Here is a 27071-nt window from a genome sequence, read left to right on the forward strand (position 1 = left end):
ATAGATGAAAAATTAAATCCTTTTTATATTCTTCTTTACTAAATCTTAAATAAAAGTGGGCTGTTGCTAGGTTCTTGGAATCCAAATTTTTAATGTTATCTTTCATATTTCTCGTTAACAACCTTGTTAAGGCACTAATTAATTATTTAGCCATGACTCACTGGCAGTTAACTTCGCGTACACGAAAGTATAATCTTTTCGTTCATTAGAAAAAGGATGATGAAAAGTCACACGTCATGCATAGCAGACTTTGTACAGAGATTTTATTAAAGACGATCAGATATACAAATTGAGAGGGGAAGCAGGATAAAAAAAAAATCCCAAGACACATATCCTGCACTTAGATTACAATAATAAAATAACACTGCAATGAAAAATAAAATATTAAATCCTAACACACCTTCAGAACTAACAAGAGTAAAATTAGTATACGACTTTATTATGATCTGCCAACTGGTGGCATGCTCGCTCGGAACTGCAAAGGTGATAAAAACAAAATCTCAAACCATCTCGCCAAGGACCAATCAAGCCACTGGATCTACTGTAGGCAATGGCAATAGTGGCGACGCATCTGAAACAATGACATGATAGCAAAGAACGAGGGAGATAGATGTGGATAATGGAAAGAGGGTCCAGCAGTGATAAGAGCAACTTAGAGGCAAAGCAAGTGATCGAAAAGAAGATTGATAACATTGAATGCAGCAAAGAATAGATTTCACCAAATACCTTAAAAAGACAACGAGAAGAGGATGACAACAATTGAAAAAGAGAAAGAAATCTAGGAAGGAGAAGAGCTCCTCCAACACCCTAACGATAAAGAATTGTGATAATAAAAAAAAATTAACCCCTTCTGACCTATAAATATAGAACATGCGCCCCATTGGTGATCACATCCGGCGAAGTGATAAAAAAAAAAAACTTAGTAATCTCAAGTGCATGGATATCTAAGATGTAGAGAAATAAGTGATTAAAGAGTTAACGTGAATCAATATTCTATTTACCATATCTACACTTAAATATCTAATCCTGATAACATATTTAGATTAACAACTCCCCCTTCACTTTAGCCACACTTGAGAAAGGAGAGAGAGGAAACCAAACCCGCGCTGCCCCTCAACATAGCCACTTGGGGAACCCGAGCAGAGCGGCCTGCTAGGGCCCAACGCCCTACATGTTCATCAACCTGCAGAATTCTTTGAATTCAAAAACAGATTCTACTTCCAACTAGATAACTTTCTAGCATATGAATGATTACCCACAATACCGGAAAGAAAGCAAAGACTGGAAATGGTTCATAAAGCAGCAAAGACTTCATCAGAATAGTAATGTTCAAGTAAAATAAGGATACTGCAGGGAAAGAAAAGAAAGCAATAGGATATTGCTCCAGGATACATCAAGAACCCCATTTTTTAAAGAGAAACATCAGAAAGAACCAAAAGGAGCACAGAACAATTGACAAAACAGAGATGCCAGGTAAAAAGTTTTTAGGATTCCTCGTACTCAGCTTCCTCATCTTCTTCATATTCACCCTCTTCATCTGCCGTAGCATCTTGGTACTGCTGATACTCCGATACCAGATCATTCATGTTGCTCTCCGCCTCGGTGAACTCCATCTCATCCATACCTTCACCAGTGTACCAATGCAAGAAGGCCTTCCTCCTGAACATGGCGGTGAACTGCTCGCTAACACGGCGGAACATCTCCTGGATCGAGGTCGAGTTTCCAATGAACGTCGACGCCATCTTGAGCCCCGTCGGTGGGATGTCGCAAACAGTGGATTTGACGTTGTTTGGTATCCACTCGACGAAGTAGGACGAGTTCTTGTTCTGCACGTTGATCATCTGCTCGTCCACCTCCTTCGTGCTCATCTTGCCGCGGAACATAGCAGAGGCAGTGAGGTAGCGGCCGTGGCGAGGATCAGCGGCGCACATCATGTTCTTGGAGTCCCACATTTGCTGCGTAAGCTCCGGGACAGTGAGGGCGCGGTACTGCTGGGAGCCGCGGGAGGTGAGAGGGGCGAACCCGACCATGAAGAAGTGGAGGCGGGGGAAGGGGATCAGGTTGACGGCGAGCTTCCGAAGGTCGGAGTTGAGCTGACCGGGGAAGCGGAGGCAGCAAGTGACCCCACTCATCGTAGCAGAGATCAAGTGATTAAGATCACCAACTAAGATTAACACAAGTAAAGTATAAGGCGATCATATAAGCTATATAAAAACTCATCAATTTGACTAAGAAATCAATGATTCTTACAGCTAGGGGTCGTGAGCTTTAGAGTCCGGAAGCAAATGTCGTACAAGGCCTCATTGTCGAGAACCATGCACTCATCAGCGTTCTCCACCAGCTGGTGGACCGAGAGGGTGGCATTGTAAGGCTCTACAACCGTATCAGAGACCTTTGGAGACGGGAAGACGGAGAAGGTGAGCATCATGCGATCTGGGTATTCTTCTCTGATCTTGGAGATGAGAAGGGTCCCCATCCCAGACCCAGTTCCACCTCCCAGAGAATGGCAGACCTGGAATCCTGCAAGCATCAAGCAGAAACATAGCATCGATTTATGGCTATAAAGATTACAACTACCACGTATTCAAGTACATATTTTGAAACCACCGATGAAAAGAGTGGAGATTCTCACCTTGGAGGCAGTCGCAGTTCTCGGCCTCCTTCCTGACGACATCGAGAACCGAGTCGATCAACTCGGCGCCCTCGGTGTAATGCCCCTTGGCCCAGTTATTCCCGGCCCCAGATTGCCCGAAGACAAAGTTGTCGGGCCGAAAGATCTGGCCGTATGCCCCAGATCGGACGGAATCCATCGTTCCCGGCTCGAGATCCATGAGCACAGCTCGGGGGACGAACCGGCCGCAGCTCGCCTCGTTGTAGTATACATTGACGCGCTCGAGTTGGAGCTCTGAGTCGCCGTGGTACCGGCCGGTCGCGTCGATGCCGTGCTCCGCGCACACCACCTCCCAAAACTTGGCCCCGATCTGGTTGCCACATTGGCCGCCCTGGATGTGGAGGATCTCACGCATCTTTACGCAGATCGGACGGCGGAAGACGAGTGTAGGTGTGTAGATGGATGCGGCCGCTAATCGAAGTTAGGGTTTTGCTGGTGGCGAGTGAAGAGACGAAAGGGGGGAAATGGGGTATTTATAGAGGAGGTGGTGACGGCGTTCTTTTTGCCGTTTGGAACGGGAGTTTCTTCACGGAGATGCGTAACGGACGTTTGGTTTTAGTGGGAATTGGGAATTTTGAAATCCGTGGTGAAAATTTTAGGGGGAAAAGGCCTCGCTATTTCTCTTTATTTTATTCATTAATGTGGTATTATAGCATATGTGCTTCAAACCTTAGACAAACAAACGAACTCTAATAAATAGATATTATTTTCAAGACATGTAGTATATATTATGTTTCATTTTTCTGATGCTTGGATGGGCCATTGGCCATTGCTCTTCTTGCATCCTAAGATTAATCATATATGCTTGCAGAAGCCGCATGCCTCCAAGCCCAAGTGGATGTTATATGAGTTCTACGTTAAAACCTTAGAAACATCATAATATATACCCAAATTATTTCCTATTCACAGCCTAATTTAGTAACTAACTGCAACCTAAATTATTAGCTGTTTGGAGATCGAAGTTGGCAGCATGGGTGGGTGGTGGTGAGCATGTTAGATGTTTTCTTTTTCTGGGACTAAATATAATGAGGACTGGGTCAAAGCCAGTATAGAAGACGTGGCATCAAACAAGTGCTTTCGGAGATCTCCAATACCTCCCCACCTTTCTTTGCCTCCCCATCAGATCCTCTCATTCCCACGTTTCTCTCCTTCTCCCCGCCCCACCGTTTCAGAGCACCTCTTCCTGCACATTTTTATTCCTTCTTCTACCCTCTCCCTCCTCTTCTCTCTTTTCTTTTTCCCCCCCACCATTTCCTGGGTCCGGCCGATCCCTCTTCTGAGACAAAAACCATGGTCAGTTTCCATTCTGTTTCAATGTTAAGCGTTTGAGTCTCTATCTCTCGATCTCTCATATTAATGTTAGCAATAGCAATTAATCTACATTTCATTTCCTTGTTAAATCTTCATCATTGTCCAAATCTTGTTCAAACAACATAAGATTATGGATATTTTATAAGATAGGATGATGATGATGATGATGATGATGATGATATATGGTATAGTTAATTCAACTTAAGCTTATAAAGGTTTCCACTTGTTTTGTTGATGATAATATTCGTTTGTCTTAATATTGATCCATTGTGCAAAGGCAAACTCGGCGTCGGGAATGGCTGTGCATGATGATTGTAAGGCTAGGTTCTTGGAGCTCAAGGCAAAGAGGAACTTCCGTTTTATTGTCTTCAAGATCGATGAGAAAATCCAGCAGGTCATGGTGGAGAAGCTTGGGCAGCCTGAGGAGACCTACGATGATTTCGCCGCGTCCTTGCCTCCGAACGAGTGCCGCTACGCTGTGTTTGACTTCGACTTTGTCACTAATGAGAACTGCCAAAAGAGCAAGATTTTCTTCATCTCATGGTAAAATAAGAAGTCACGATCTATGATTTCGAAGCTATTTTCATGCTGTTTTACGTACAAATAGATATAAATTATTATCAAAAGTTGTCATTTTATACATAATCCAGTTCAAAGGTTGAAGTGTTGGGGTTTGTCTAGGAGGAAAGATTTACAAAAGATGCTTATACTTGCCATGTTAGTAGTGTCTAAGCTTCCGTGGCCCAGAACTCGTGGTGCTGAGTGAACAACTAGATAAATCTTTCATTGATGGAAAAATAAACACCATTAGTGAAAAGAAAAAAAAAAACTATTCATGAGAAGTCAAAATGTCTTTCATTCTGTTTGCAGGTCTCCTGATACATCAAAGACAAGGAGTAAAATGCTCTACGCCAGCTCCAAGGACAGATTCAGGAGGGAGCTTGATGGCATTCAAGTGGAGCTTCAAGCAACTGATCCAAGTGAGATGAGCATTGATATCGTCAAAGGGAGAGCTTTCTGAAGAACTGACCACCACCATGACTCCATCTTGGAGCTTTTCTCCAAGTTGTCGCTGGACTTTTATCTGATGAAATATGTCAATTAATTCTTCTGTTCTAAGACAATCTTATCGTGCTACACTGTGTATTTCATTTTCTTCTTCCAAGGAGTATAAATGCAACTTAGCTGCATCATATGGCATTCAATTCATGTAAAGCAGCTCTTCAAATTAAACACACTACTTGTCTGTTGAATGGACATGCAGTGCTAATGTCAATTCAGATTTGACTTTTAAGAGCAGTCTAATATTACAAGTTGGACAAATAATCAAGTCTTATTAATACTCATAAGCCTTGAAGCAGCAACCGGTATAATCAAAGAAGTCTTCAGAATATTGGAAATAAGAATTTTGTGGCGTTATTATTTAATACTACTCAATTTTGTGGCATAATTAATATAATATGTACGAAAATTATATTTTAGATATCCCGATATGGAATTGGATAAAATTCTCTAAACCTGAAGAGAGAGAGAGAGAGAGAGAGAATTTGGGGATTAATCCCAATTCTATCATTAAGATAATGAAGAGATCTATATCTAATATAAAGCTAAATCTCAAAATCTAAAGAATTCTCAAAATATGGATGGATATATTTGGGCCAAGATATGTAGGAAAGAGCCTAACTATTTCGTATTAAAGTCGGCTTCTTCCTGTGACCGCGTGCAGACTTCTACCCTGGGCCATCCGTTGCGTTCAACGTTTTCGGTCAGCGTATACGGTCTCCATCCACTTCCCAACTACTATATATAAACCTCTACTTCTGGAGAAGTAGCGTTGAACTCGTTCTTCTTCTCATTCCATCTCTCTGCGCCCCTCTTTTTTATTTTATTTTATTTTTTAAATTTTTATCCATCTTCCTTCTTTCTAGGGTTTCCCAAATTCGATCGCGAGGTAGGTAACTCTCTGGATCCTCTCTTTGGTCTTATTGATGGGCGTTTATTTGATCTCCTGAAAAATTCTTGCGCGCTTGCCCCAATTCTTAAGAATTTTCCGGACTCTTTTTGTTCGGGACTCTGATCTGATCGTTATCTCGATTCTTGAACGGTTTTCCTTTTATCGGTTTAATTCTCTCGATCTATGTCGTATGTTCGTATCTGCCCGATTCTTAAATCTCTTCATCTCGAAGCCCGTTCGATCGTTGATTCAGATTTTGTTATTCTTTTCCTCAGAACAAGTAGGAGAGATGTTGGAGCAGCTCTTGATCTTTACGCGTGGTGGCTTGATCCTGTGGTCGTCGTGTCGTGAGCTCGGCAACGCCCTCAAGGGTTCCCCGATTGATGCCCTAATCCGATCCTGCCTCCTCGAGGAGCGATCTGCCGAGTCCTCCTTCACCCATGACTCCTACACCCTGAAGTGGGCCTTCCACAACGATCTCGGGCTCGTCTTCGTCGCCGTCTACCAGCGCATCCTCCATCTTCTTTATGTCGACGACCTCCTCGCCGCCGTCCGTTCCGGATTCTCCCAGATCTACGATCCAAAGCGCACTTCTTATGATGATTTCGATGAGACCTTCCGCCAGCTGCAGAAGGAGGCTGAAGCCCGCGCCGAGGAGATGAAGAAGTCCAAGCAGGCTGGTCGGGCCCCGCCCTTATCGGGCAAGAAACAGGGGGCCGGTGCAGGACAGACTCAAGGCAATAGGAAGCAAAAGAGTGGCAGCGGCGGTGGTTCTGGTAAAGATGACTCCGATGGTGACTCGGCAAAGGGGCGTTGGCTTGCAAATGGTAGCTCAAACGGGCAGGAGAACGGAATTAGGGAACGTTCTCGCACCCAGAGTGTTGCTGTTAAGGGTAAAGAAAACGGAGGCCCTGAAGCTGGGGCTTTCGATGTAAATAAGTTGCAAAAGATGCGCTCCAAAGGTGGGAAAAAGGCTGACAATGTTAGTAAGGCTCCGAAGGGTGAGCCCAAGAAGATTGTTAAGAAGAATAGGGTTTGGGATGATTCACCTTCCGAGTCGAAACTGGATTTCACGGATCCAGCTGATGAGAGAGGGGAAGAGATTGTGGATGTTGTGGCAGCAAATCATGGCGAGAGCATGATGGATAAGGAGGAGATTGTGAGCAGTGAGAGCGAGAGTGAGGAAGATGAGGAGGTGGAGAGCGCCAAACCTAGTACCAAGAAAAAAGGGTGGTTTTCCTCAATGTTTCAGAGGTAATTTGGTTTGTTTTGTTCCTTGCTTTCTGTCATTTATATTGTTTGAATGGATGATCAAATTGCAACCTGATAGCTTTGTTTGATTAATATATCATATGCAACTTTGTCATGCTTAATGAGGTTTTTAGTTATTTATTTAGTTGGTTGTATGAACAAATTATGCTGCAACTTTAATTACCAATTCGGATGAAGTATTTTGTTTTTTTAAAGTTTATTAGCTTCAAAATTTACCTACGAATGAGATTTGGTTTTATGGTTAACATGTAATTATTATTTTATTACACGTGTTCGTTATCTTTCGCCGCAATAAAATTGTTATGGCTTTTGTAAGCTAAGTGATTTTTTCCAGTATATATAATATTTTTTTTTATTTTGAAGCTATCTATGATATTGAGGAAAACATTCTTTACTTGCAGATTGCTGCTTTTATTTTTTGTCTTCTAATAAATCTTAATAAAGCATTATGATGCCTTCTATTAATTGGACAAGCAGTTCTTGCTGAGTGATTTTTTGGTTATCTAAATGAGGGCAATGTTTTCCTTTTGGGCTTTTGTTTTTAACTAGATATTAGTTAAAAGAATTGATGTACTTTGTTTCACTGTTTCAAGGGCAGAAAGATTTATCGAATCTAACAATTATACAGTCTTGTATAAAATGTCAATTATGGAGTATTGCAATTTTCTTCTGCTAACATCTATATCTTTATTTTATTTTCTTTCTCTGAACAGCATTTCAGGTAATGCTGTATTGGAGAAGTCTGATCTGCAACCAGCCTTGAAAGCTCTTAAAGACAGGCTGATGACTAAAAATGTGGTACGTGTCTTGCCATAGAATCTGCTTAACTAGCATGTCCATTAACTCCAGAGGGCTGTTTTCTTAATGATCTTGTTAATTTAGCTAACAAGTTCACTTCATCATGGATACTCAGGCAGAGGAGATTGCTGAAAAGCTTTGTGAATCGGTAGCTGCTAGTCTTGAAGGAAAGAAGCTTGGATCCTTCACAAGAGTGTCCTCAACTGTTCAGGTTTGTTAAATGCTTCTTTATTTTAAATATCTTTGTTATTGCTGACATAGATTTTCAATGTATGTTTTCCAAGCCTTTTTAATTTGACGTATGGGTAACATTTGCAGACAGCAATGGAAGAGGCTCTTCTTCGTATTCTAACTCCAAAGCGATCCATTGACATTTTGAGAGATGTGCATGCTGCCAAGGAGCAAGGAAAACCGTATGTTGTTGTTTTTGTTGGTGTAAATGGAGTTGGGAAATCTACCAATCTTGCAAAGGTCAGTATATGTATATCTATTTCATAGTCTTACAAGGACTTGGGAAGTAAACGGAGTTTGACTGATACTGTGATGGCATGTTTCTGTTAAACAATACACAGGTTGCATACTGGCTTCTGCAGCATGATGTCAGTGTCATGTTAGCAGCATGCGATACTTTCAGATCAGGTGCTGTTGAGCAACTTCGCACTCATGCCCGCAGGCTTCAGGTAATGCTTCTTTTCTGTTGGTATGTTACTCAGTTATTTGGAGGTTGAAACATTGGCGTTATTTTCAAAGTATTCTTCTTATACATGAGGCACATTCCCCTGTGATCTTCAATTCTTCAGGCAAAAGTTATATCCCACCCATGGAAACTTTCAAATGTTTCTGTTTTAGGTACATAAAGTAGCTTCATCTACTTCATAGCGAACATGCTGAAACTCTGGTCACAACCATTTGATAAATGGTGTAAATTCATGATAAACTCGTTTTGGGTTTACTTTTTTAATACGGGTTGCCTTCTACCTTTTGTTTCGGAAATCTCTCTTGCTACTTAGAAGTTATAAGCATTCCTCTCTTGCATGAATAATTTAACACAACGAAACAGCAAATCTTGTGGAGTTGTCGGTTAGTTTCAATTGATATTTTTTCCACCTTACACACCTGAAAGCTGACAGGGCAAAATGCTTTGCAGATACCTATATTTGAAAAAGGATACGAAAAAGATCCTGCAGTTGTAGCAAAGGAAGCTATTCAGGAAGCTAGTCGGAATAATTCGGACGTTGTTCTTGTTGATACAGCCGGCCGTATGCAGGTTATAAACAATTGAGATGTGTTATAATTTCAGTTTTATTAGCTATGAAATCTCTGCCTCCTTGCGTTTATCTCTCTAACTATGAATTTCCCAAACGTGTAAAATTTCAGGATAATGAGCCACTGATGAGAGCGCTCTCCAAGCTCATCAATCTCAATAACCCAGATCTAGTTTTGTTCGTTGGAGAGGCATTAGTTGGAAATGATGCTGTTGATCAACTGTCAAAATTTAATCAGGTAATTAGTTTCTTGTGGTCATCTCATTTGCAAGTTCTCTCTAAGATCTCAGTCTATCATAAAAGGAGTGCCTGTTGACAAGAAACAAGAGGGCAGGGACTGAGGCTGTTGCATAGAATACATTGGTTCAGTAAAATTTGTAGTTAATTTTACTGACTGGTTGAACAATGATGATAAACTCGTGCAGAAATTAGCCGACCTGTCAACAGTTCCTAGTGCCAGGTTGATTGATGGTATCCTGCTCACCAAGTTTGACACAATTGATGATAAGGTTTGAGATGTTAATTATAAAACTTCTTCTAAGACAGATGCATGATGTATTTCTATTTTAAGCTTATCTTGGAACCACTATGAAATTAATCTGCAGGTTGGAGCAGCGCTTTCCATGGTTTATATTTCTGGAGCTCCAGTTATGTTTGTTGGCTGTGGTCAGTCTTACACTGACCTCAAGAAGCTGAACGTGAAGTCCATAGTTAAAACTCTTTTGAAGTGAATGTTATATTGTGCTCTCTCACATGAATTACTTTGTACCTCTGTTATCTCTAAGTCCCCTGTGACCTTATCATATTGACGTTGGAAGTGAATTATTTCATCAGAGCTGTTTTCTGCTCTTGGATAATTGATCTTTTATTCCTTAGGTTGGTAACTTGCTACTTTGTGCTTGATTGGTCTCTGTGATGCAGTTATTCTGAATTGGATACCAGAATATGCTAGTTGTGTTAAGTTGCCTGATTAATGATTCAGCAGAATTGTACATTTCTTAAGATGTCTTAGATGGCACAATAGTTGCCTTTTGAATTACTTGAGATTTTATCGCAGGGTTTTTGGATGGTAACCTATATTCTTCATAGTAGCTGTAAAGCTTTGGTGATGCTCACCTAATCATCGACAACTTTTGTTAAAAGCTTTTATCAGAAGCATTTCTCATGCAATAATAGACATTTTTACCTGGAAAATTTGGAAAACCATGAGTGAGTGCTTGGACTGCAGTAATTATTATTAACAGGCGCTTTTACTGTTATAATCTCTCCAAAATATTAGCAGGACAGAAATGATACAATCTACCCAGTTTCTTCTACCCGTGTAGCTTTCAGTTTACATTGCTACAGATGAACATTGATCAGTTTGATTTATTTAATATAAGGTGGGCTCTTCTGACTATTGTTTTGGGCCAAAGTTCTCATCTTTCTTGTTTGCCTAAAATATCAGCTCTGAATAGGTTGGTTCATTGTGGAAATGCGTTTATCAGAGCATGTATAGTGTAGTCCCTGGTGAATTTAGTCCTAAAACTTATTGCCGTTCTACTATACTTTATAAATTATGTATTTAGATTTCTATATTTTATGCCGTATAAACAACTGTGTAGATTTTTTATTTAAAGTATATTCTCACATAAAAAACGGTTTATAAAGTCATTTGCTAATCAATAATTTTTATTACTTAATTCCTTCAGGACACAATAAAACGCTTTCAATAGTTAAGAAGGAACATTTTCTAAGATATATTACCATATAAATTGCTATCTCAAAATTTTGATTTAAATAGCGATTTACCTACCTTACATAGTGCTTACATGCTAACTATTGTACTAGTTTAGTAAATAATTTAAAAATTATAACAAATTGATACAAAAAAATTAACAAAATATTGCGAATTTCTAGTAGTCTACTAGTCTTTGTGATGCGTAGTGATGTAATAAATTGGTCAGTCTACAGCTTTATGTTGATAGTAGTCAAGGGGGCTCCACTCCCTTGTAGCGCAAGCCTGACAAAGTGCCGGGATAGCAGGGGCAAGATCACGTAGAACGAACAGGCGAGGTATAAGTATTTTTTTCAGAGTCTGAGGTAATGGTTTTACTGTGGAATCCCCTGGCAGGATATGTAGACGGAGTTGTGGTTAATTTTGTGTGACAGCTCCTGTTGGAGACTATGAAGAGAGGACTTCTAGGTGTCTTTCTTTCAGATAATCGATATGATACGCATGACTATATAGCTTTCTGTGATCCTCTCTTTGAGTTGAATCTGCTTCACATTTTAAAAACTCTATAGTTGGTGCTCACAAATCACAATGAAACGTCTCTTTTTATTTTTATTTTTGTTCTTTTTTTAACATAATGAAAAGTCTCTCTTTACCAACATCCTTTGCTATGTCCAATAGAATCGTGGTCAATTCAGAGGGGAATGGAGCAATTCGCCACGCGTTGAACTCTAACCTGAATACTCGGTCATGTTTACACTTGAGGTCCCTGGAACAAGTCCACCCACTTGAATATATTTAAATTATTATTATTATTATTATTATTATTATTATTATTATTATTATTATTATTATCATTATATAAGCATTGTACTCAATCACATTAATTGTGGCGTTCAAACATTCATGAAATGGTAGAACAGCATCTAAAAGTAAATTATCTGTAACCTATCTTCGCCGGATGTGTTTTCTGGAAGGTTGAGAAGTTGAGAGTAGATTTAATTTTACTTTTCTCAGTCCGGTCAAGTGGGCTTTTAAGAATATTTAGTCGCATTAAGGAATCAAAGAGACAGTCTATGCACGTTACCAGATCTTGTTAATTTGTTGACCAAATTCCGGTATCGATTGCTTCACTGCTGTTGTCCATCTCCTTAAATATTGTTGCGTTGTTATAGACTCATAATAGTACAGTTTAGCTGCATGCAATGTGGACTAGTTCAATGAGAGAGTTCGTCTTTCTATCGTTTGTTCTGGTTGTTAGCTTCCTCAGCATCGGAATAAGATGCAGTTCATCGCCCAACTTGGGCTACGTTGAGTCTGAGAGGATGGCTCTTCTCACCTTCAAGCAAAGACTTGAAGATCCTATGAATCAGCTCTCTTCTTGGGAGGGCAATAACTACTGTGATTGGCAAGGTGTCGAATGCCAAAACCACACTGGTTTTGTTTCCAGACTCGATCTAAATGCCAAGTCATTGAGTGGTGAGATGGATCCTTCTTTACTTGGGTTGAAGCATCTCAGTTATTTGGATATGAGCATGAATGATTTCAAGGGAAGAAACATTCCGGGATTCTTCGGCGCGTTTACAAATTTGAAGTATCTCAATCTCTCCAATGCAAACTTCAGTGGGAGAATCCCTCATCATCTAGGCAACCTCTCCAGTCTTCTGTACCTTGATCTTGGATCAGATGATTCCATAACCATTCCTGGGCTATATGATGATGATCTTAGCTGGATTCATCATCTTTCCTTGTTAAGGTATCTTGATATGGGGATGGTAGATCTTTCTGAAGCAACCAATTGGCTCATTGAAATCAGTAAGCTTCCTTTTCTATCAGTTCTTAGGTTATTCTCATGTGGGCTAAATACCATTCCTCAATCTCTTCCATACCTTAACCTCACCTCTCTTGATGTTCTTGATCTTTCTAGCAACAACATCAGTTCAAGGCTGCCTAATTGGTTGTTTAATATGCCAAGCCTCAGAATTCTTGATGTTAGTGGGAACCAATTAGAGGGCAATATACCAAGAACCAAAGGAGGAGCTCTCTGCAACCTCCAGTCCCTGGACTTGTCGTCGAACAACATCACCGGGGAGATGGCCGGATTAATCGACGGGCTATCCCTTTGCTATCCTAACCTAATTCCAAAACTGACAGTACTTAATCTTGCCCACAATTCATTATCCGGTAACATCTCTAAGTCCATAGAGAAGCTGTCATCATTGGAAGTACTCTATCTGCAGTCTAATGAGTTATCTGGAGATCTCCCAGAATCTCTTGGTCAGCTGCATAGACTGACCATCTTAAATGTATCCTCAAATTTCTTCACTGGAGTTGTTTCTGAAGCTCATTTTGCCAAGCTTAGTAGATTGAAGGCATTATACATGTCCTTCAATAGCTTATCTTTGAAAGTGAGTTCAAATTGGGTTCCTCCTTTCCAACTCGATCACATCTACATGTCATCCTGCCAATTGGGTCCTCCTTTTCCTTCATGGCTTCACACACAAACTGGAATTTCCAATTTGGATATTTCCAATGCAAGCATCTCAGATGCAATTCCAGATTGGTTTTGGCTCATAACCAGTGATATTGTCTCCTTGAATCTTTCTTTCAATCAAATCAATGGTATGCTACCAGTTTCAATGGATTCTATCAGCATCACTTTCATGGACCTGTGTTCTAATCAGCTTGAGGGCCCAATTCCTAAATTGCACCCTGACATCCAAATGTTGCATCTGAATGACAACTCGTTTGAAGGGACTCTTCCCTCTGATTTAGGACACGAAATGCCCATGCTGAGAAGTCTACAGCTTTCTAACAATCTCCTCAACGGTAGCATCCCGGAGTCCTTTTGTGATCTGAAACAACTACTAGTTCTCTGGTTGGCTGGAAATCATCTGACTGGAACACTACCTGATTGCTGGAGTAAATTACAAGCACTCCAAATTATGGATCTAGGAAACAATAGTCTATCTGGAACAATCCCTGCATCAGTTGGCTCTTTGAATTCCCTTGTATCACTGCACTTGAATGCCAATAACCTCACCGGAGAAATCCCGACATCACTGCAGAACTGCACTCGTTTGAATGTTCTTGACCTCTCAGACAACCACTTGTCTGGAGGCATACCGGCATGGATCGGAGAGAGCCTACGTGATCTGATAATTCTTCGCCTGCGTTCGAACAACTTTGACGGCCGAATTCCTGATGAATTATCGCATCTTTCTTTGGTTCGCGTGTTTGATATCTCGATCAATAATCTATCAGGAACAATACCGAGATCTCTTGGCAACCTAACTTCAATGATCGAAGTACAGAATTCTGGTGATCATCTTAGAGAAACTTGGAATGGATACAAAGAACATGTCATGGTCTGCATAAGTGGAAGGCAATTCGCGTACAGCAATACGCTCTCTTTCGTCACGAATCTCGACATCTCGAGCAACAAACTGGTTGGAGAAATCCCTGATGAGGTGACAAAACTCTTGGGTTTACTTGTGCTTAACCTCTCGAACAATGGATTAACAGGAGAGATCCCTCAGAGGGTAGGCGATTTAAATCGATTGTTGTCATTAGATCTTTCAAGAAACAGTCTTTCAGGCCACATTCCTTCAAGCATGTCTGACTTGACTTCATTGAGTCACTTGAATTTGTCATACAATAGACTAACAGGAGAAATTCCAACAGGTTTTCAGCTACAAACTCTAAACTATCCTTCGATTTACATCGGAAATGAAGGTCTATGTGGACCACCTTTAACAGATGGGTGCCAATTCGACGACAAACCGACGAGTTCTTATGCTGCTAGTAGTGATGAAGATGGATCTGAAATGCTGTGGTTCTACTCTGGAGTACCAGCAGGATTTGTAGTTGGAGTTACGGCCATATTTGGTGTGCTATTGTTGCAGGAGACATGGAGAATTGAATTCTTCCATTTAATTGATACTATGTATGACTGGCTTTAGAGGCCATGTTTTATTAGGATTAGTGTTAACTAATTTCTAACATTATGCTTGTGTACTTCTCAAGATCTCTCGTTGAAGTCATACAATAACGACGACAAGCCATTCCTCCTTTTATCTAGTCACATGCAGGGTTAGTAATTAAAAGTACTATCTTTCCACTGCTAAACGTGAATAGTTTGATGAGATATCAATGTACCTACTTCCAGTTGCAGGCTAATAATGTTGTGATGCATAAAAAATTCCTAGCTCTCTCAGACCCAATATTATTTTAAATCCTCTGATTAATTAGCATCTGGATGGCATCTCTTTGGCACTTCTGCACATTGGTAACAGTAACCTTCAATTTGATACTTGATAAGGATGCATCTTATATATATATATGGTTACGCAGGGAGAAGAAAAGTTTACTTGTGTGACCACATAAAGAGTGGCATCATTACTACCAAGTCTTCAAAAGTGAACCTCACAAAAAGAGACTTTTTGACAACTAGTTCAGATCCAAATTTATTTTACAGAAATATATTATTTTTTAAATTTATTAGTAAATAGAGTCTAATTTACTATAAAAATTCTAAATTAATCAGCATTTTTTTCCTACTAAAAAATGTCAATTAATTCAGACTGAATAGATAAGCATTTTATGTATATAAATATCTTTAACTTAGTTCTTTAGCAATTAAGTAAAAAAAAAAAAACTGACAATAAAAACGCTGATAAGCATTTTTAAAAATGTTGATCACTTTAATATTTTTGTTAAGACTACAGTAAACAAGAGCGTCAGTTATAATAAATTTAAGTAACAATCTATTTCGGATAAAAAAGTATAGAAAGCATCTTTGGCAACGAATAATATTAGAATTTAATAGTGGTAGCCCTACAATAATTTCTGTCAGAAATAGTAGTAGCCTTACAATAATTGAAAGATTTGAACACGTGCTTTTTTTTTTGCATTTGTACGTTAGTTTGTCTCACAAACTTGTGCTCCTAAATCATGGACTTCGAAAATCTAAACTTCGATAAGAATGTGGTGGGTATTTGTAAAATTTCTATTGCATATTAAATTATAATTTTCTCCTCTTAAATTATATTTATCATATTAATTCACAAAAACTTCTAATGACTATTCTACTATTTCTTCATATATCACTTGAACGGAGAGTATAATAAATAGCTAACAGAAAAAATATTTATCCTGTTTGAGGGGTTTACGTAGAACTAGGCAATAGTGGAGGGATGAACGTGTAATTAATTATCCAAATTTTGTTACAACTGATCACAACTATTTCTATTACGATAGATAAAATCATAAAAAATAAAAAATAAAAATATCTCGAATAAGTTAGAATTTCTCGGGATAAGATACGAATCGCGACAAAGATGTAGACCGAAGGAGAGAGCGTCGTCTCGTGATCTCTAAAAGATTCCCGTGGCGTCGCGGTGCGTCCACGTCTCGGATAGCGGCAGGAACCGCTATTTAGAGCAGGGGAGGATTACGGCGAACCAGCATAGAGAACTGAGAATAACTTCTCGAATTATTCTTGTTTCAGGTATATGTATGCAGCATAAGTTAATGGAGTTCGTATTTTTATTCTGACTGCCGGATTATTTTATTCCCAGGGTTTCAGGATAACTGATCTCTATAGTCTCTCTCTCTTCTGGGTTTTTGTCTCTGTCTTGTTGCTAAAAAGTTCAATTTTATCTTCCTTTTTCTCCTCGGTGGGCTCAGTTTCAATCTATGAAAGCAAAATGAGGGGAAAAAAGGAAAGTTAAAAGGTTTTTTTTTTTTCTATTTGGGAGGTGAGTGATCTTTTTTGATCCACGAGACTGGAATGTGATGGTTAGGGCCACATTGGTAGGAGTATGCATTTTTATCGCAACTTTTCTAGCTTGAGATCGTCTATTGGATATTTACTGCTACTAAAATTAGGTTTTTACTAGTAATTTCGACGTGGGTTTAGGCCATCGGATACAATTGATCCTCAAATTGCCATATTTGAAGATTGCATATTAATTAGCTTTCAGATTGTTGATAATAATTTTAGTCATGTGAAAATTTCTGAATTCCAATAGAGTAATGCTAGTTCTTATTTGCTGATGTGCTTCTCGTTTTGTCTTTTAATTCCAGATGATACTCCTGGTATAGCAGAACAACTAGTATTGTTTTTTGTGTGTGTGTGAATTGTCATCTGTTCTAAAATGGTACCAAGTAAGAACTTCTGCAGTAAAATCATGGGTCTGTCGGATGAACAAAAGAGCGAGGCCAAAAACAACAAACCCCTTGGCATTCGATACTTGGAACACATCAGAGGCACTCGTTTCTCCTTCAGAACATACCAATCGATCGTGTTGGTATTGACATTCATAGCATATGCTATGTATCACGCCGCTAGAAAAGCATCAAGTATTGTGAAAAGTGTTCTTGATCCTCAAACATCAGGCGTAACCGACGGTTGGGCGCCATTTGATACCGTAGATGGCACTGCAATGCTTGGGGAGATTGATATGGCCTTCATGTCAGTGTATGCATTTGGCATGTATTTTGCTGGCCATTTAGGTGATAGGTTGGATGTAAGGATCCTTCTAAGCGTTGGATTGCTGGGGACTGGTGTTTTCACATCCCTCTTTGGAGCTGGTTACTGGCTAAATGTGCATTATTTCTATTACTTTTTACTAGTTCAGGTGATAGCTGGTCTCTTTCAGTCAACTGGCTGGCCTTCAGTTGTGGCTGTCGTCGGAAACTGGTTTGGGAAGAGCAGGAGGGGGCTAATTATGGGGATTTGGAACGCAAATACATCAATAGGCAGTATATTTGGCTCACTAATTGCTGCTGCTTTACTTAAGTATGGGTGGGGTTGGTCCTTCGCCATTCCCGGTGTTAGCATTTCTTTTCTTGGATTGATAGTGTTTCTGTTCTTGCCTGTAAGCCCTGAGGTGGTAGGAATTGAGGAGGAAGAGAATTTGAAGTCTACAGAGAAAGATGAAATTGCTGAACCTCTCTTAACAGGAGGAACGGATGGTCAAGGAAAAGCAATTGGGTTCATTGAAGCTTGGCAGATTCCAGGTGTTGTGCCATTTGCTCTCTGTCTCTTTTTCTCCAAATTGGTGGCTTATACATTCCTCTATTGGCTTCCCTTCTACATCAGCCACACAGGTTTGTTCAGTTTTCATACGTTCAGTTCTTGGTACTGAAATTAGCTAAAATTTACAAGGCAATAGAGTTCTCAGTTATAGAGCATCTCTTGGTTGTGAATTAGATCTGAGAAAGATTAATAAGTTTGTGCACACTTACCTTAATCACCAACAAAAGGAATGCTGAAAAGATAGCTAGAATTTCCTAGGACAATGCTGAGTATTAGATTTTTTTTTTCTTCTTTCTTTAGCCTTTCATAATTGTTAGAATATAAAATATAAAGCTACTGTTATCTAATAGCTTAAGATTTTAAAATAGTTAGTTGGCTAACAGCAATCACATAGAAATGTTTTAATTTTGCTTCCCTGACAATCTTAGTGCACAGCTTCTAATGTTGGCTTCCATTTTTTGAGAAAACAAGCTGATTTAACAATTGGACAAACAATAGATTTAATGTAATATAAAATAATAATAATAATAAATAAATAAATAAATAAATAAAGTATAATATAAAATGCCCAAGGAAACGGTCTCCCAAATGCTAAAATAATAATATAACATAATATAATAAGCATAGAATATGATCGTAAATATATAAACTTTTATACGTAAAAACCTTAAAGCCAAGGTGAAAAACTATAGATTCTAATCAAGATCAAATCAATCATTAAAATCAATATAGCAATTACAAATCTAACTTATAGTCGTTCGTCAATATTCATGATTATATCTGTAAAATTATATTTGCTCGTGATGTATTTCTTTCCGTGATTGGTTCCTAAGCTCAATAACCCTTAATATGGAAAATTATGTCTGTTTAGCAAGTTCCACCGTAAACCCTCCCGAAGTCATAAAGATGATCTCCAAAAAGCCTCAACAAAGTAGTGAAATAGATGTTTTAGGGTTAGGTTAAAGTCTTCTTATATCTTTCTGCCACAAAAGGTAAAAAATGATTCTTCAAATAATCCACGGCATCTTTAGAAAAAATGAATCTTCTTAAGTGCATTCAAATGCCCCTTGGATTAAAGTATTCTTCATCAGTTTCGTTCTCAATCTAGTAGAACCAATTTTCTAATGCCTGACACCCAAAAAGTCTTCATCCTCATTAATTAGAACCACGTTTGGGTGGTTAGAAGCATAATATTAAAACTTGTCTTCCTCTTGAGTTTCTTCTTAAAACCTTCATAAAGCTTATCATGTTTTGAAACATATTACCAACATACAAGAAGCATATTGTACATATTTATCATATTTTGAAACATGTTGCTAATTACACAAAACCTTACATCATGCTGCATTCTTCACCTGCAGCTATCGGTGGAAGTTATTTGTCAGACGCGATGGCTGGAAATCTGTCGACATTGTTTGATATAGGAGGTGTTCTTGGTGGAATCCTTGCTGGTTACATCTCCGACAGACTTGAAGCTCGAGCTATTACTGCTGCTAGCTTCATGTATTCTGCAATACCTGCTCTCTACTTCTACAGAATTTATGGGAGCATCTCAATCTACTGGAACATTGCTCTCATGTTCATCACTGGTATGTTTGTGAATGGCCCCTATGCTTTGATAACAACAGCCGTCTCAGCCGATCTAGGCACACACAGCTCTCTGATTGGCAATTCTCGGGCATTGGCTACTGTGACAGCAATCATAAATGGGACTGGTTCAATCGGAGCTGCAATTGGTCCCTTGCTGACAGGCTACATCTCAGTTAAAAGCTGGAATGCAGTATTCACTATGCTAATGGTGGCAGCACTCGTGGCTGGGCTGCTCCTGTCAAAACTTGTGACGGCTGAGATCTCTACAAAGATTAAGGCTAAGAGACCTTTGCCAGTAGCTGCTCTCCAACATTCCTTCGCCATGGATCCACAAGAGCAGTGTTGAGCTGCTCTCGTTTTTCCTCTGATTCGGAGGTGCAAAATTGAATCAATATCTCCTACCTAAGATCTGATTAACTTGCAATGTTCACGTAAGTTTTACATTTTTCTGTCAACTCCTTTTGTTGCCAATGAGAAGGGTGTCTGACAATGTCTATTTGAGATGTTGGATCTGAAGATGAAGCAAATACTTCTTGGGGGTTCTGCCATTATAAATTTAAATTCTTCTGCCAGGATGCTTATTATTCTCTGAAGCTTGTGGGAGGAAAGACGGCATCTCTTTTCGTCCTCCTTTTCAATAATCAGATGCCTTGTGACAAACTAAGATGGCTGCTTAGACAAATAAATGCAGGGAGATTCTCTCGTATAGCTTTTCTTTATCAGCAGGCATTGGACGTTCAATAAGATGCTTGGCATTGTAAGGTCTCTTTTTGTTTCCTAGCCGGATGAGGGGAGATCCTTACGGGCGGTTGTCGGTTGATTCCTGAAGTAATGTGCTTTGTTCGACTATATTAACTGTACTTGAACTATTAGATACCCCGAGTATATGATTCAACAGGGATCACTCAAGGGTAGATTGATAGAAACCTCTAGTAAAATACCCATCAGTATCCATAACTCAGAAGATATGTACTATTATCAAGTTCAACATGAAAGACACTGAGAGCAATATAATTTTTGAGTTCATTGTGAAGGAATGAAACTATAAAGGTTGAGGTAAGAGTACTACGGAATATAACTTAAATATGTATGATTTAATTAGGTGGTTTAAGAGGCCTACGGAATTTAACTTAATATGTATGATTTAATGAGGTGGTTTAAGAGGCCAATGCATCAATCTTGAACTTGAAACCAAATCCCACAACTCTAGGAGTCTTCTCCATGAAACCAACCTCATCCGACTTATCTCGCTTGTAATTAATCTCCCCTTTGTACAATGAAAAGCTTAATAGCGTATCATTATTAACACTTTCCAAGGGATATAATAATAGTCTCCTTGGGGTGTGGATCTTACAAAGTGGAGGTCCACCACCTTTATGGAATTATGGCACTTTTAACATATGAAAACCTTATAGAGTACTTGAGCTATGGATTTTTGAAGACCTTTGTTCTCTATTTGAGGGGCTTTAGAATGTTGGTCCAGTTGTGGCCTTCACACAGGCTCCTTCTCATATTCAAGAATCTCTTTTCCTAAGGCTCAGACGACTAAAGACAACATTTTCAGGGTGGATTTATATGCTAGAATAGATGGTGACAATGCTTTCCATTATCTTGATGGAGGGGTACTTCATCTTAACTAAATTGGCATTGCCCTAAGAATAATAATGGATGTGTTTATATCATCAGACAAAATAGTAGTAACTAGTAACTTTGATAATAGTAATTTTGTTATCCTCTTCTTCTGTGTTTCTTTGGTACATCTTTGTATTGCATCAATGAAACAAATCACTGAGCGAAAGGGACAAGAATTCGCTGGCTCTGAGCATGCCAACCTCTTTTGTTCTTCTATGGCAATTTATTCTCTCTTGAAGTTTGTATGTAAGAGTACCTCTCTCTCTCTCTCTCTCTCTCTCTGGCCCATCCTGCCTGGAAACTTTGCGAGGATGGTGATGTTCTTATTTTGCCACGAGAAAGGACAAAACTTTCTTTCTCGAGAGGTATAAGAATAAAGGATAAACCACCTAGTATCTTTTACTCGACTGACAAAATGGAGGAAATATAAGCAGTGAGTATGAAAGAATGAAGTTTAAACAACCTAGTATAATAACACATCAAATACTAGAGAATTCAACACCTGGTAAATGTCCCTCGTAGCTAGCTGTGATCCAAAATTTGATGGTCCTCCACACTTGGTGAAGGAAACAAAGGCAGTCTCAAGGCCAGCCATTCCAAATGGTTTAGATTTTCATGAAGGGTCTTAGCTTCTTGGCTCATCTCCAAAGAAAAGACAGTGGTCCCTTGTGAGAGAACTACCCCAGTAGGGTTTTAACTTTTGTATATTGCTTGAAGACAACAACAGAATAACAAGGTCCCAGCTAAGTATAATGTGGTCCCTTGAGCCCTTTTATGAGGGGTTTCTTTCTTTCCCAACACTATATATATATATATAAAGGCAACCGGAGTGAGCACATACCTTTGCATTTTTTGACAGAATGCCTCTCTACTGTTGGAATTGTTAACTAGATGATGAAATTATCTTTGGCTCCATAGATGCATCATGTTGTTGTGCCAGGGGCCAGTGGGAACTGGTCATTGTTTATTTTTATTAAAGGAATTACTGGTCCTTGTTTTCTTGATATACCCGTAACAATATTTATACCATGGATGAAAGATCTTCAAGAAAATTTATCTAAAAAGCCTATGATTTATGTAGTATTTTGCTCCTCGCCTCCATGTTGATGAGTTAAATGAACTGTAAATGCAAAATAATCTTAATATCTTTGAATGAAAATTTTAAGATTAAGATAAAAATAAAATCGGAATCAAATTTTATGATCACATGTGGAGTATTTCAAGTATCGGATAAATTTAAAATGTGAAACTTCCATTTAAATCAATTTGCCTCATATTATTTAGACTAATGTTTTAACAGTGAAAGTACAAAAAATATTTGAAGATTTAATAGAGATTTTTTTTTTCCACTATAATGAGTATTAAAACATCAAAATTATTCTTCTCCTATTAAATTTACGCATCCTCTATTATTCTTCAAATTTAGAACAAAATACACTTTCCATCTTAATTATTATCTAACTATCACAATGCCCGTCTCTTTAAATATAAGATTGAAATAAAAAATTTCGTTCAATTTAAAAATATGGGTAAAACTTTTTTTGTTAAGTTTAGAATAGTCTAAACCATACGGATTAAAGTGATATAAATGAACACTGAACGAGATAATTTAATTTTAAGTATAACCACAAGAAATAATTTAAAATTTATCCATAAGTAATTTTTTTCCTAAAGTAACAGATATTCTTTACTCTCTGTTAGCTATTGTATTAAAGTGAACTCAGTGTGTTTTAGAGGTAATAAAAGCAAAATGTATGATAAATATCTATAAGGTAAGATATAAATAATAATAAAAATAAGATTTGGGGGTGTTTTCGATAAATTTCTCCATATCTTATTTAACAGTTAACAACTAAAGATAATACACATGCCATGTGATTTAGCCTAGAAAGACCAGCATTAAATTAGGCCATTGTGCAAAGTAGCATGCCTGATGTGAGTACTTGGAACCTGAATGGTAGTACAATGTTCATCAAGATCAGGGCCATTCGTTATGTCATGGAGATCTGTGATGCATGGGGCCCATACGAGTAGGTGGCTCCTCACCAACCGACAGGCGACAGCAATTTGATCATCTGATCAACTGCTGCAAATGCCATTGACCATTTTGCTGGTAATTCCATGGAGGATTCAAACACACAAAGGAACTCAACCAAGTTCAATGCACAAGAGAGCAGCAGGCAGACAAGCAAGTGATAGAGAAGACACAAGGATTAGATGAAGAAAGAATAGAGGCCCCACATAGCTTTTTAATTATGAGAATGCCAACTTAGGTAGGAAGAAGTTTTGGAGAATTCATTCATGTAGGGGGGAGGGGAGGGGGGGAGATTATTACATTCTTCCTGACAAGGATGGATTTGATGGTCTAACTACTTTACCTTTGTTGAAAGGGACAAGAGTTTGATGGATTTAGTCTTTACTCCCTATCTTGTACAATCTTGTTCAGACTTGATTAAATTTGTCTATATTCTCTAGCATACAAGAAATTTCTGGAGCTTTCTACTTCGCAGCTTATATGATGAGTGTTTATTTTTATGCAAATTAGTATGAACATGCAGAATCCTGACACATGCACCAAACCAAGCAAGAGATCAGATATGAAGTAAGGAAAGAAGTTTGTCCTTAGGAAAAGTAAGTGTATGTGAAGCACCACAAAGAATAAACTCTTTTAGAATACAAAAGTCTACAAGGATGAGTTTTCTTTAGCAATAAAGAAGGAGGAAATAATTATGACAGCCTTGCAGATATAGAGTTATATATCTGGACAAAGAGAACAAAAGAATCAAAAGAATACTAGGTTCATTTGTACATAGTGAGGAGTCAGGAGAGGATCCTAGATCGGCTGATGTGAAACCTAAGGGCTTTCATATGTACAAGAAGATCAAGCTTGTTATAATTTGTAAAATTATAGAAACAAGAGAGGAATGCTCATATATCCAGTTACCAGCATACAGAGATGCAGATACTTGTCACTTAGATGTACTGTTGTACATTAGCAGCTAAAGAAAATTATAACCAACAGTTATCAACTTCATAAACATAATACTATCTAGGTAGGAAAAGAGTGATGGATTTTAATTTTCATGATAGCTTCACATATAAACATAAAAACAAGACATTGTGTTTCTTGAAAAGAAACCTATATGTGATGATAAGGTAAGGAAGGACTAATAAAGATTCTTGCAATGCAGAATAATCTTAGCTAGGATTGATAATATATGGAACATTAGTACAACATAAACATTCTTGCCAAAGTGAACAAGGAACAGGGAAGAGGAGAATCCTCTACACAGATACATAATTCCTGAAACACATGACAATTGAGTAAAGAAAGCAGCAGAGACAATTCTAATTAGGACATCTAAACAGAGATAACAACTATAGAACTAGAAAGTTCACAGTTCATTTGAACCGAAAAGAAGTAACTTAGTGGCACCTTTGATCAAATATTGCAAGACTAAGATACAAACAACATGCCTGAGAGATGGAAGTTTCCTCAACTCCTCCAAGCTGACACAGAGACGAGCTCTCCGCGATGCCAGTACAGGAAGAGCGAAGCATCCCGCTTGTCCACATGGAAGCCCTTAACATCCATCCTTTTCAGGAGGCACTCAGCCTGTGTCTCTGCGAAATTGCTGAAGCGAACCGGCGTGAACCCAGCCGACATGAAGAGTGCTCTCCAAGGTAGCATTTCGTCACCGGCAGTGTGACGCCCGACCAGGGAATTCTCGATTCTCGGCTGAAGTAGATACTTTTCCATCTTGTTGACCACATCTAAGTTAGTGCCTGCGGCATCAATGGAGTCCAGAAGCAATGTGCAGGATTGGAAGGCATGGAGGAAGTGGGCCGAGAAGGGCAATTCACAGCGATTGCAGCCATTGTCTACCGAGACTATAATCCTTGGTGAGAGCTGTTTCACGAGAGGAAGGAGAGCCGGGAACACCAGGCTACACGTAGAGCCTACTGGAAGGTTCACGGCAATGGATTCTCCTCCCATGGCAAGGAGCTCCGAGGGGTCGAAGGTGTCAAGGCTTAGGATGTTGAATTGAAATGGGATGTTGAGGTTACTCGCGAAATGGCAGAGGTTATCGCGGACGAGGTAAAGCTCGAGGGAATGATGGGAGGAGGGAGTGACATAGGCGGTAACTTTAAGCATCGGCGCTGCTCCCGTCGCCCTGGAGCGCCGCTGGGCAATCTCCTGCATGAAGGAAGACCACTGCCCGCCGACTCCAATGTCGAAATCAATGATATGGATGCGGTCGGCATTGCCGAGCTCCTCGAGCAAGGCCTGGACACAAGTGAAGTTGGTGAATTGGAGAACAGGGGAGACCTCAGAGAAGGCCTTGTAAGCGGCGAGCTTGAGGACTACATCCAATGGGGTTGCGACAGGCGGAGGACGGGTGGAGTTGGAGACGATGAGTTGCAGAGCCTCCTTGAAGTAGAAGGAGGAGCGGAGAAGGGGCGCCCCGATGGGTACGGGGAGCTGGTGATTGAGCCGCGCCAATATCCCGGTTGCACTGACGAAATTCCCCGCCTCGACCATTTTGGCGGCGTCGAAGAGGTGGTCAACGAACGCCGCCGCGTTGTCCTCTGGCTTCGGAGGCATGGGCTGCTGGTTCCGGCGAAGGATAAGCTCCGGAACGATGCCGGAGGCATCCGGGAAGGGAATTGGCTGGTAACCGGCATAAGGCTGCCCGAATTCTTGGGCAAAGAGAGGTAAGGCGTTCGTCGCTGGCGGCGGCGGTGCGGTGAGATGGTTGCTGATTTGGTTGCCAAAGTCTGAAACTTTGCAGAAATTGGGAGGCAAGGGAGGAGGGCTCAGGGAGGAAGAACATCCAATTCCTCCAACGGTTTCCACCCCGAAGCCAGGAGGATCAAGCAAACCGAAGCCGAAGCCCGCATTGTTGTTCTCCATGATCAAAGACTCCGAGAGCATGGTTTCCCAAACGTCTACTCCTGGCTTGCATTTGTCACTGCCTTCCACGAAACCCATCTCGTAGCCGTTGGGACCGGAAAGTTGCCATTTTTGGACGGGATTGTTGCAGGAGACGGCCGCCACGCCGGTGGTGTCGGAAGAGGCGGCGCCGCCGAGGGAGGAAGACAGCGTGGAGGTAGAGGTGGGCGGGCTCGGGCTCCTCCTGTGATCCAAAACCGAGTTGGGCTCCAACCCTTCTCTGATGCTACTCTTTTGCCTCTGATACCCACCGCTCCAAAAGATAGCTTCCTGGCGCTTCACCTTCTCCAATGGCCCCTTCACCTGGGTACTGAACAGCATCCTCCTCCCCTAATACAACCACTTCATGCAATAAAATCGTCCCCGCAAAAAAAAAGATTCTTTACCACTCCTTCAAAAAAAAACCTTAGATGGGTCTTAGCCTTCTTGCTGCTATGCATAAAGATGACTACTATGGCGTAAGTTTTTCTTCTTTCTTATCCTCTTTCTCTGCATTTATAGCCTCCTTCCCTCCTCTATTATCTCCCATCTCTACAGCTCTCTTCACCTCTCCTTCCTCTCCTGCTCTTTTGTTTGATTTCTCCCAACCTTTCGCTGTAGAAGAAGAGGATTACGATGGAGCCTGGGGCACTACAGTCACATGAACTCTTCTCTTTCTTCCCTCTCTCTCATGGCTGCCATGGATGCTTGCGATATAAAAGAGGTCATGAAGTGCCCCATCCCTTTCGCTCTCGCTCTCTCTCTCTCTCTCTCTCTCTCTCTCTCTCTCTCTCTCTCTCTCTCTCTTCTCCCTAGACTTGGAAAAATAAATTTTACCATGATGCATTATGCCAAAATTTGAGTGTGATATTTAACTCACCTGTGATGC

At 39.8% G+C, this 27071-nt stretch overlaps 6 protein-coding genes across 8 annotated transcripts; 4 read left to right on the forward strand and 2 right to left on the reverse strand.

The window, feature by feature from the left end:
- Positions 1-1288: 1288 nt before the first annotated feature.
- LOC140794043 (tubulin beta-2 chain-like) lies at positions 1289-3124 on the reverse strand. The gene is made up of 3 exons (XM_073145853.1): positions 2633-3124; positions 2251-2520; positions 1289-2164 (listed from the first exon to the last, which is right to left on the reverse strand). Exons 1-3 carry the CDS (start codon positions 3024-3026, stop codon positions 1485-1487), a joined length of 1344 nt encoding a protein of 447 aa, XP_073001954.1. The 5' UTR covers positions 3027-3124; the 3' UTR covers positions 1289-1484.
- Positions 3125-3778: 654 nt separating this feature from the next.
- On the forward strand, positions 3779-5175 carry LOC140794045 (actin-depolymerizing factor-like). Its single transcript, XM_073145856.1, has 3 exons — positions 3779-3964; positions 4260-4525; positions 4853-5175. The coding sequence occupies exons 1-3, from the start codon at positions 3962-3964 to the stop codon at positions 5001-5003; spliced, it is 420 nt and encodes a 139-aa protein (XP_073001957.1). The 5' UTR covers positions 3779-3961; the 3' UTR covers positions 5004-5175.
- A 611-nt stretch (positions 5176-5786) lies between these two features.
- Positions 5787-10155, forward strand: LOC140793948 (uncharacterized). Of its 2 annotated transcripts, none has more exons than XM_073145736.1 (10): positions 5787-5933; positions 6212-7190; positions 7922-8006; positions 8122-8217; positions 8325-8477; positions 8579-8686; positions 9154-9273; positions 9384-9509; positions 9697-9780; positions 9877-10155. In XM_073145736.1, the coding sequence occupies exons 2-10, from the start codon at positions 6226-6228 to the stop codon at positions 10000-10002; spliced, it is 1863 nt and encodes a 620-aa protein (XP_073001837.1). In that variant the 5' UTR covers positions 5787-5933; positions 6212-6225; the 3' UTR covers positions 10003-10155. The 2 variants fall into 2 exon arrangements, with proteins under 2 accessions (XP_073001837.1, XP_073001835.1); XM_073145734.1 differs by having other exon boundaries at positions 5819-5937.
- A 2770-nt stretch (positions 10156-12925) lies between these two features.
- On the forward strand, positions 12926-15099 carry LOC140794117 (receptor-like protein EIX2). Its single transcript, XM_073145983.1, has one exon. It carries the CDS (start codon positions 12953-12955, stop codon positions 14945-14947), a length of 1995 nt encoding a protein of 664 aa, XP_073002084.1. The 5' UTR covers positions 12926-12952; the 3' UTR covers positions 14948-15099.
- A 1239-nt stretch (positions 15100-16338) lies between these two features.
- On the forward strand, positions 16339-20643 carry LOC140793223 (putative glycerol-3-phosphate transporter 1). 2 transcript variants are annotated; one of them, XM_073144590.1, is made up of 3 exons: positions 16339-16494; positions 17073-18098; positions 19389-20643. In XM_073144590.1, the coding sequence occupies exons 2-3, from the start codon at positions 17144-17146 to the stop codon at positions 19961-19963; spliced, it is 1530 nt and encodes a 509-aa protein (XP_073000691.1). In that variant the 5' UTR covers positions 16339-16494; positions 17073-17143; the 3' UTR covers positions 19964-20643. The 2 variants fall into 2 exon arrangements, with proteins under 2 accessions (XP_073000691.1, XP_073000690.1); XM_073144589.1 differs by lacking the exon at positions 16339-16494 and adding an exon at positions 16556-16744.
- Positions 20644-24435: 3792 nt separating this feature from the next.
- On the reverse strand, positions 24436-26996 carry LOC140794202 (scarecrow-like protein 6). Its single transcript, XM_073146120.1, has one exon. It carries the CDS (start codon positions 26522-26524, stop codon positions 24746-24748), a length of 1779 nt encoding a protein of 592 aa, XP_073002221.1. The 5' UTR covers positions 26525-26996; the 3' UTR covers positions 24436-24745.
- Between the last annotated feature and the right edge of the window lie 75 nt (positions 26997-27071).

This window comes from Typha latifolia, chromosome 8 (genome assembly GCF_019914945.1).
Source record: "Typha latifolia isolate L0001 chromosome 8, TyphaL0001v2, whole genome shotgun sequence".
Lineage (NCBI taxonomy): Eukaryota > Viridiplantae > Streptophyta > Magnoliopsida > Poales > Typhaceae > Typha > Typha latifolia.

Bases quoted from the DNA above. Each gene is read 5' to 3' on its own strand.
- LOC140794043 (XM_073145853.1), bottom strand. From the start codon at position 3,026: ATGCGTGAGATCCTCCACATCCAGGGCGGCCAATGTGGCAACCAGATC. The intron at 2,521-2,632 runs GTGAGAATCTCC...TGATGCTTGCAG, and splicing joins GAACTGCGACTGCCTCCAAG to GATTCCAGGTCTGCCATTCT. The intron at 2,165-2,250 runs GTAAGAATCATT...TGTTAATCTTAG, and splicing joins AAAGCTCACGACCCCTAGCT to TTGGTGATCTTAATCACTTG.
- LOC140794045 (XM_073145856.1), top strand. The intron at 4,526-4,852 runs GTAAAATAAGAA...TTCTGTTTGCAG, and splicing joins AAGATTTTCTTCATCTCATG to GTCTCCTGATACATCAAAGA.
- LOC140794117 (XM_073145983.1), top strand. From the start codon at position 12,953: ATGCCAAGCCTCAGAATTCTTGATGTTAGTGGGAACCAATTAGAGGGC.
- LOC140793223 (XM_073144590.1), top strand. From the start codon at position 17,144: ATGGTACCAAGTAAGAACTTCTGCAGTAAAATCATGGGTCTGTCGGAT. The intron at 18,099-19,388 runs GTTTGTTCAGTT...CTTCACCTGCAG, and splicing joins CTTCTACATCAGCCACACAG to CTATCGGTGGAAGTTATTTG.
- LOC140794202 (XM_073146120.1), bottom strand. From the start codon at position 26,524: ATGCTGTTCAGTACCCAGGTGAAGGGGCCATTGGAGAAGGTGAAGCGC.
- LOC140793948 (XM_073145736.1), top strand. From the start codon at position 6,226: ATGTTGGAGCAGCTCTTGATCTTTACGCGTGGTGGCTTGATCCTGTGG. The intron at 8,687-9,153 runs GTAATGCTTCTT...AATGCTTTGCAG, and splicing joins CTCATGCCCGCAGGCTTCAG to ATACCTATATTTGAAAAAGG. The intron at 9,510-9,696 runs GTAATTAGTTTC...AAACTCGTGCAG, and splicing joins AACTGTCAAAATTTAATCAG to AAATTAGCCGACCTGTCAAC.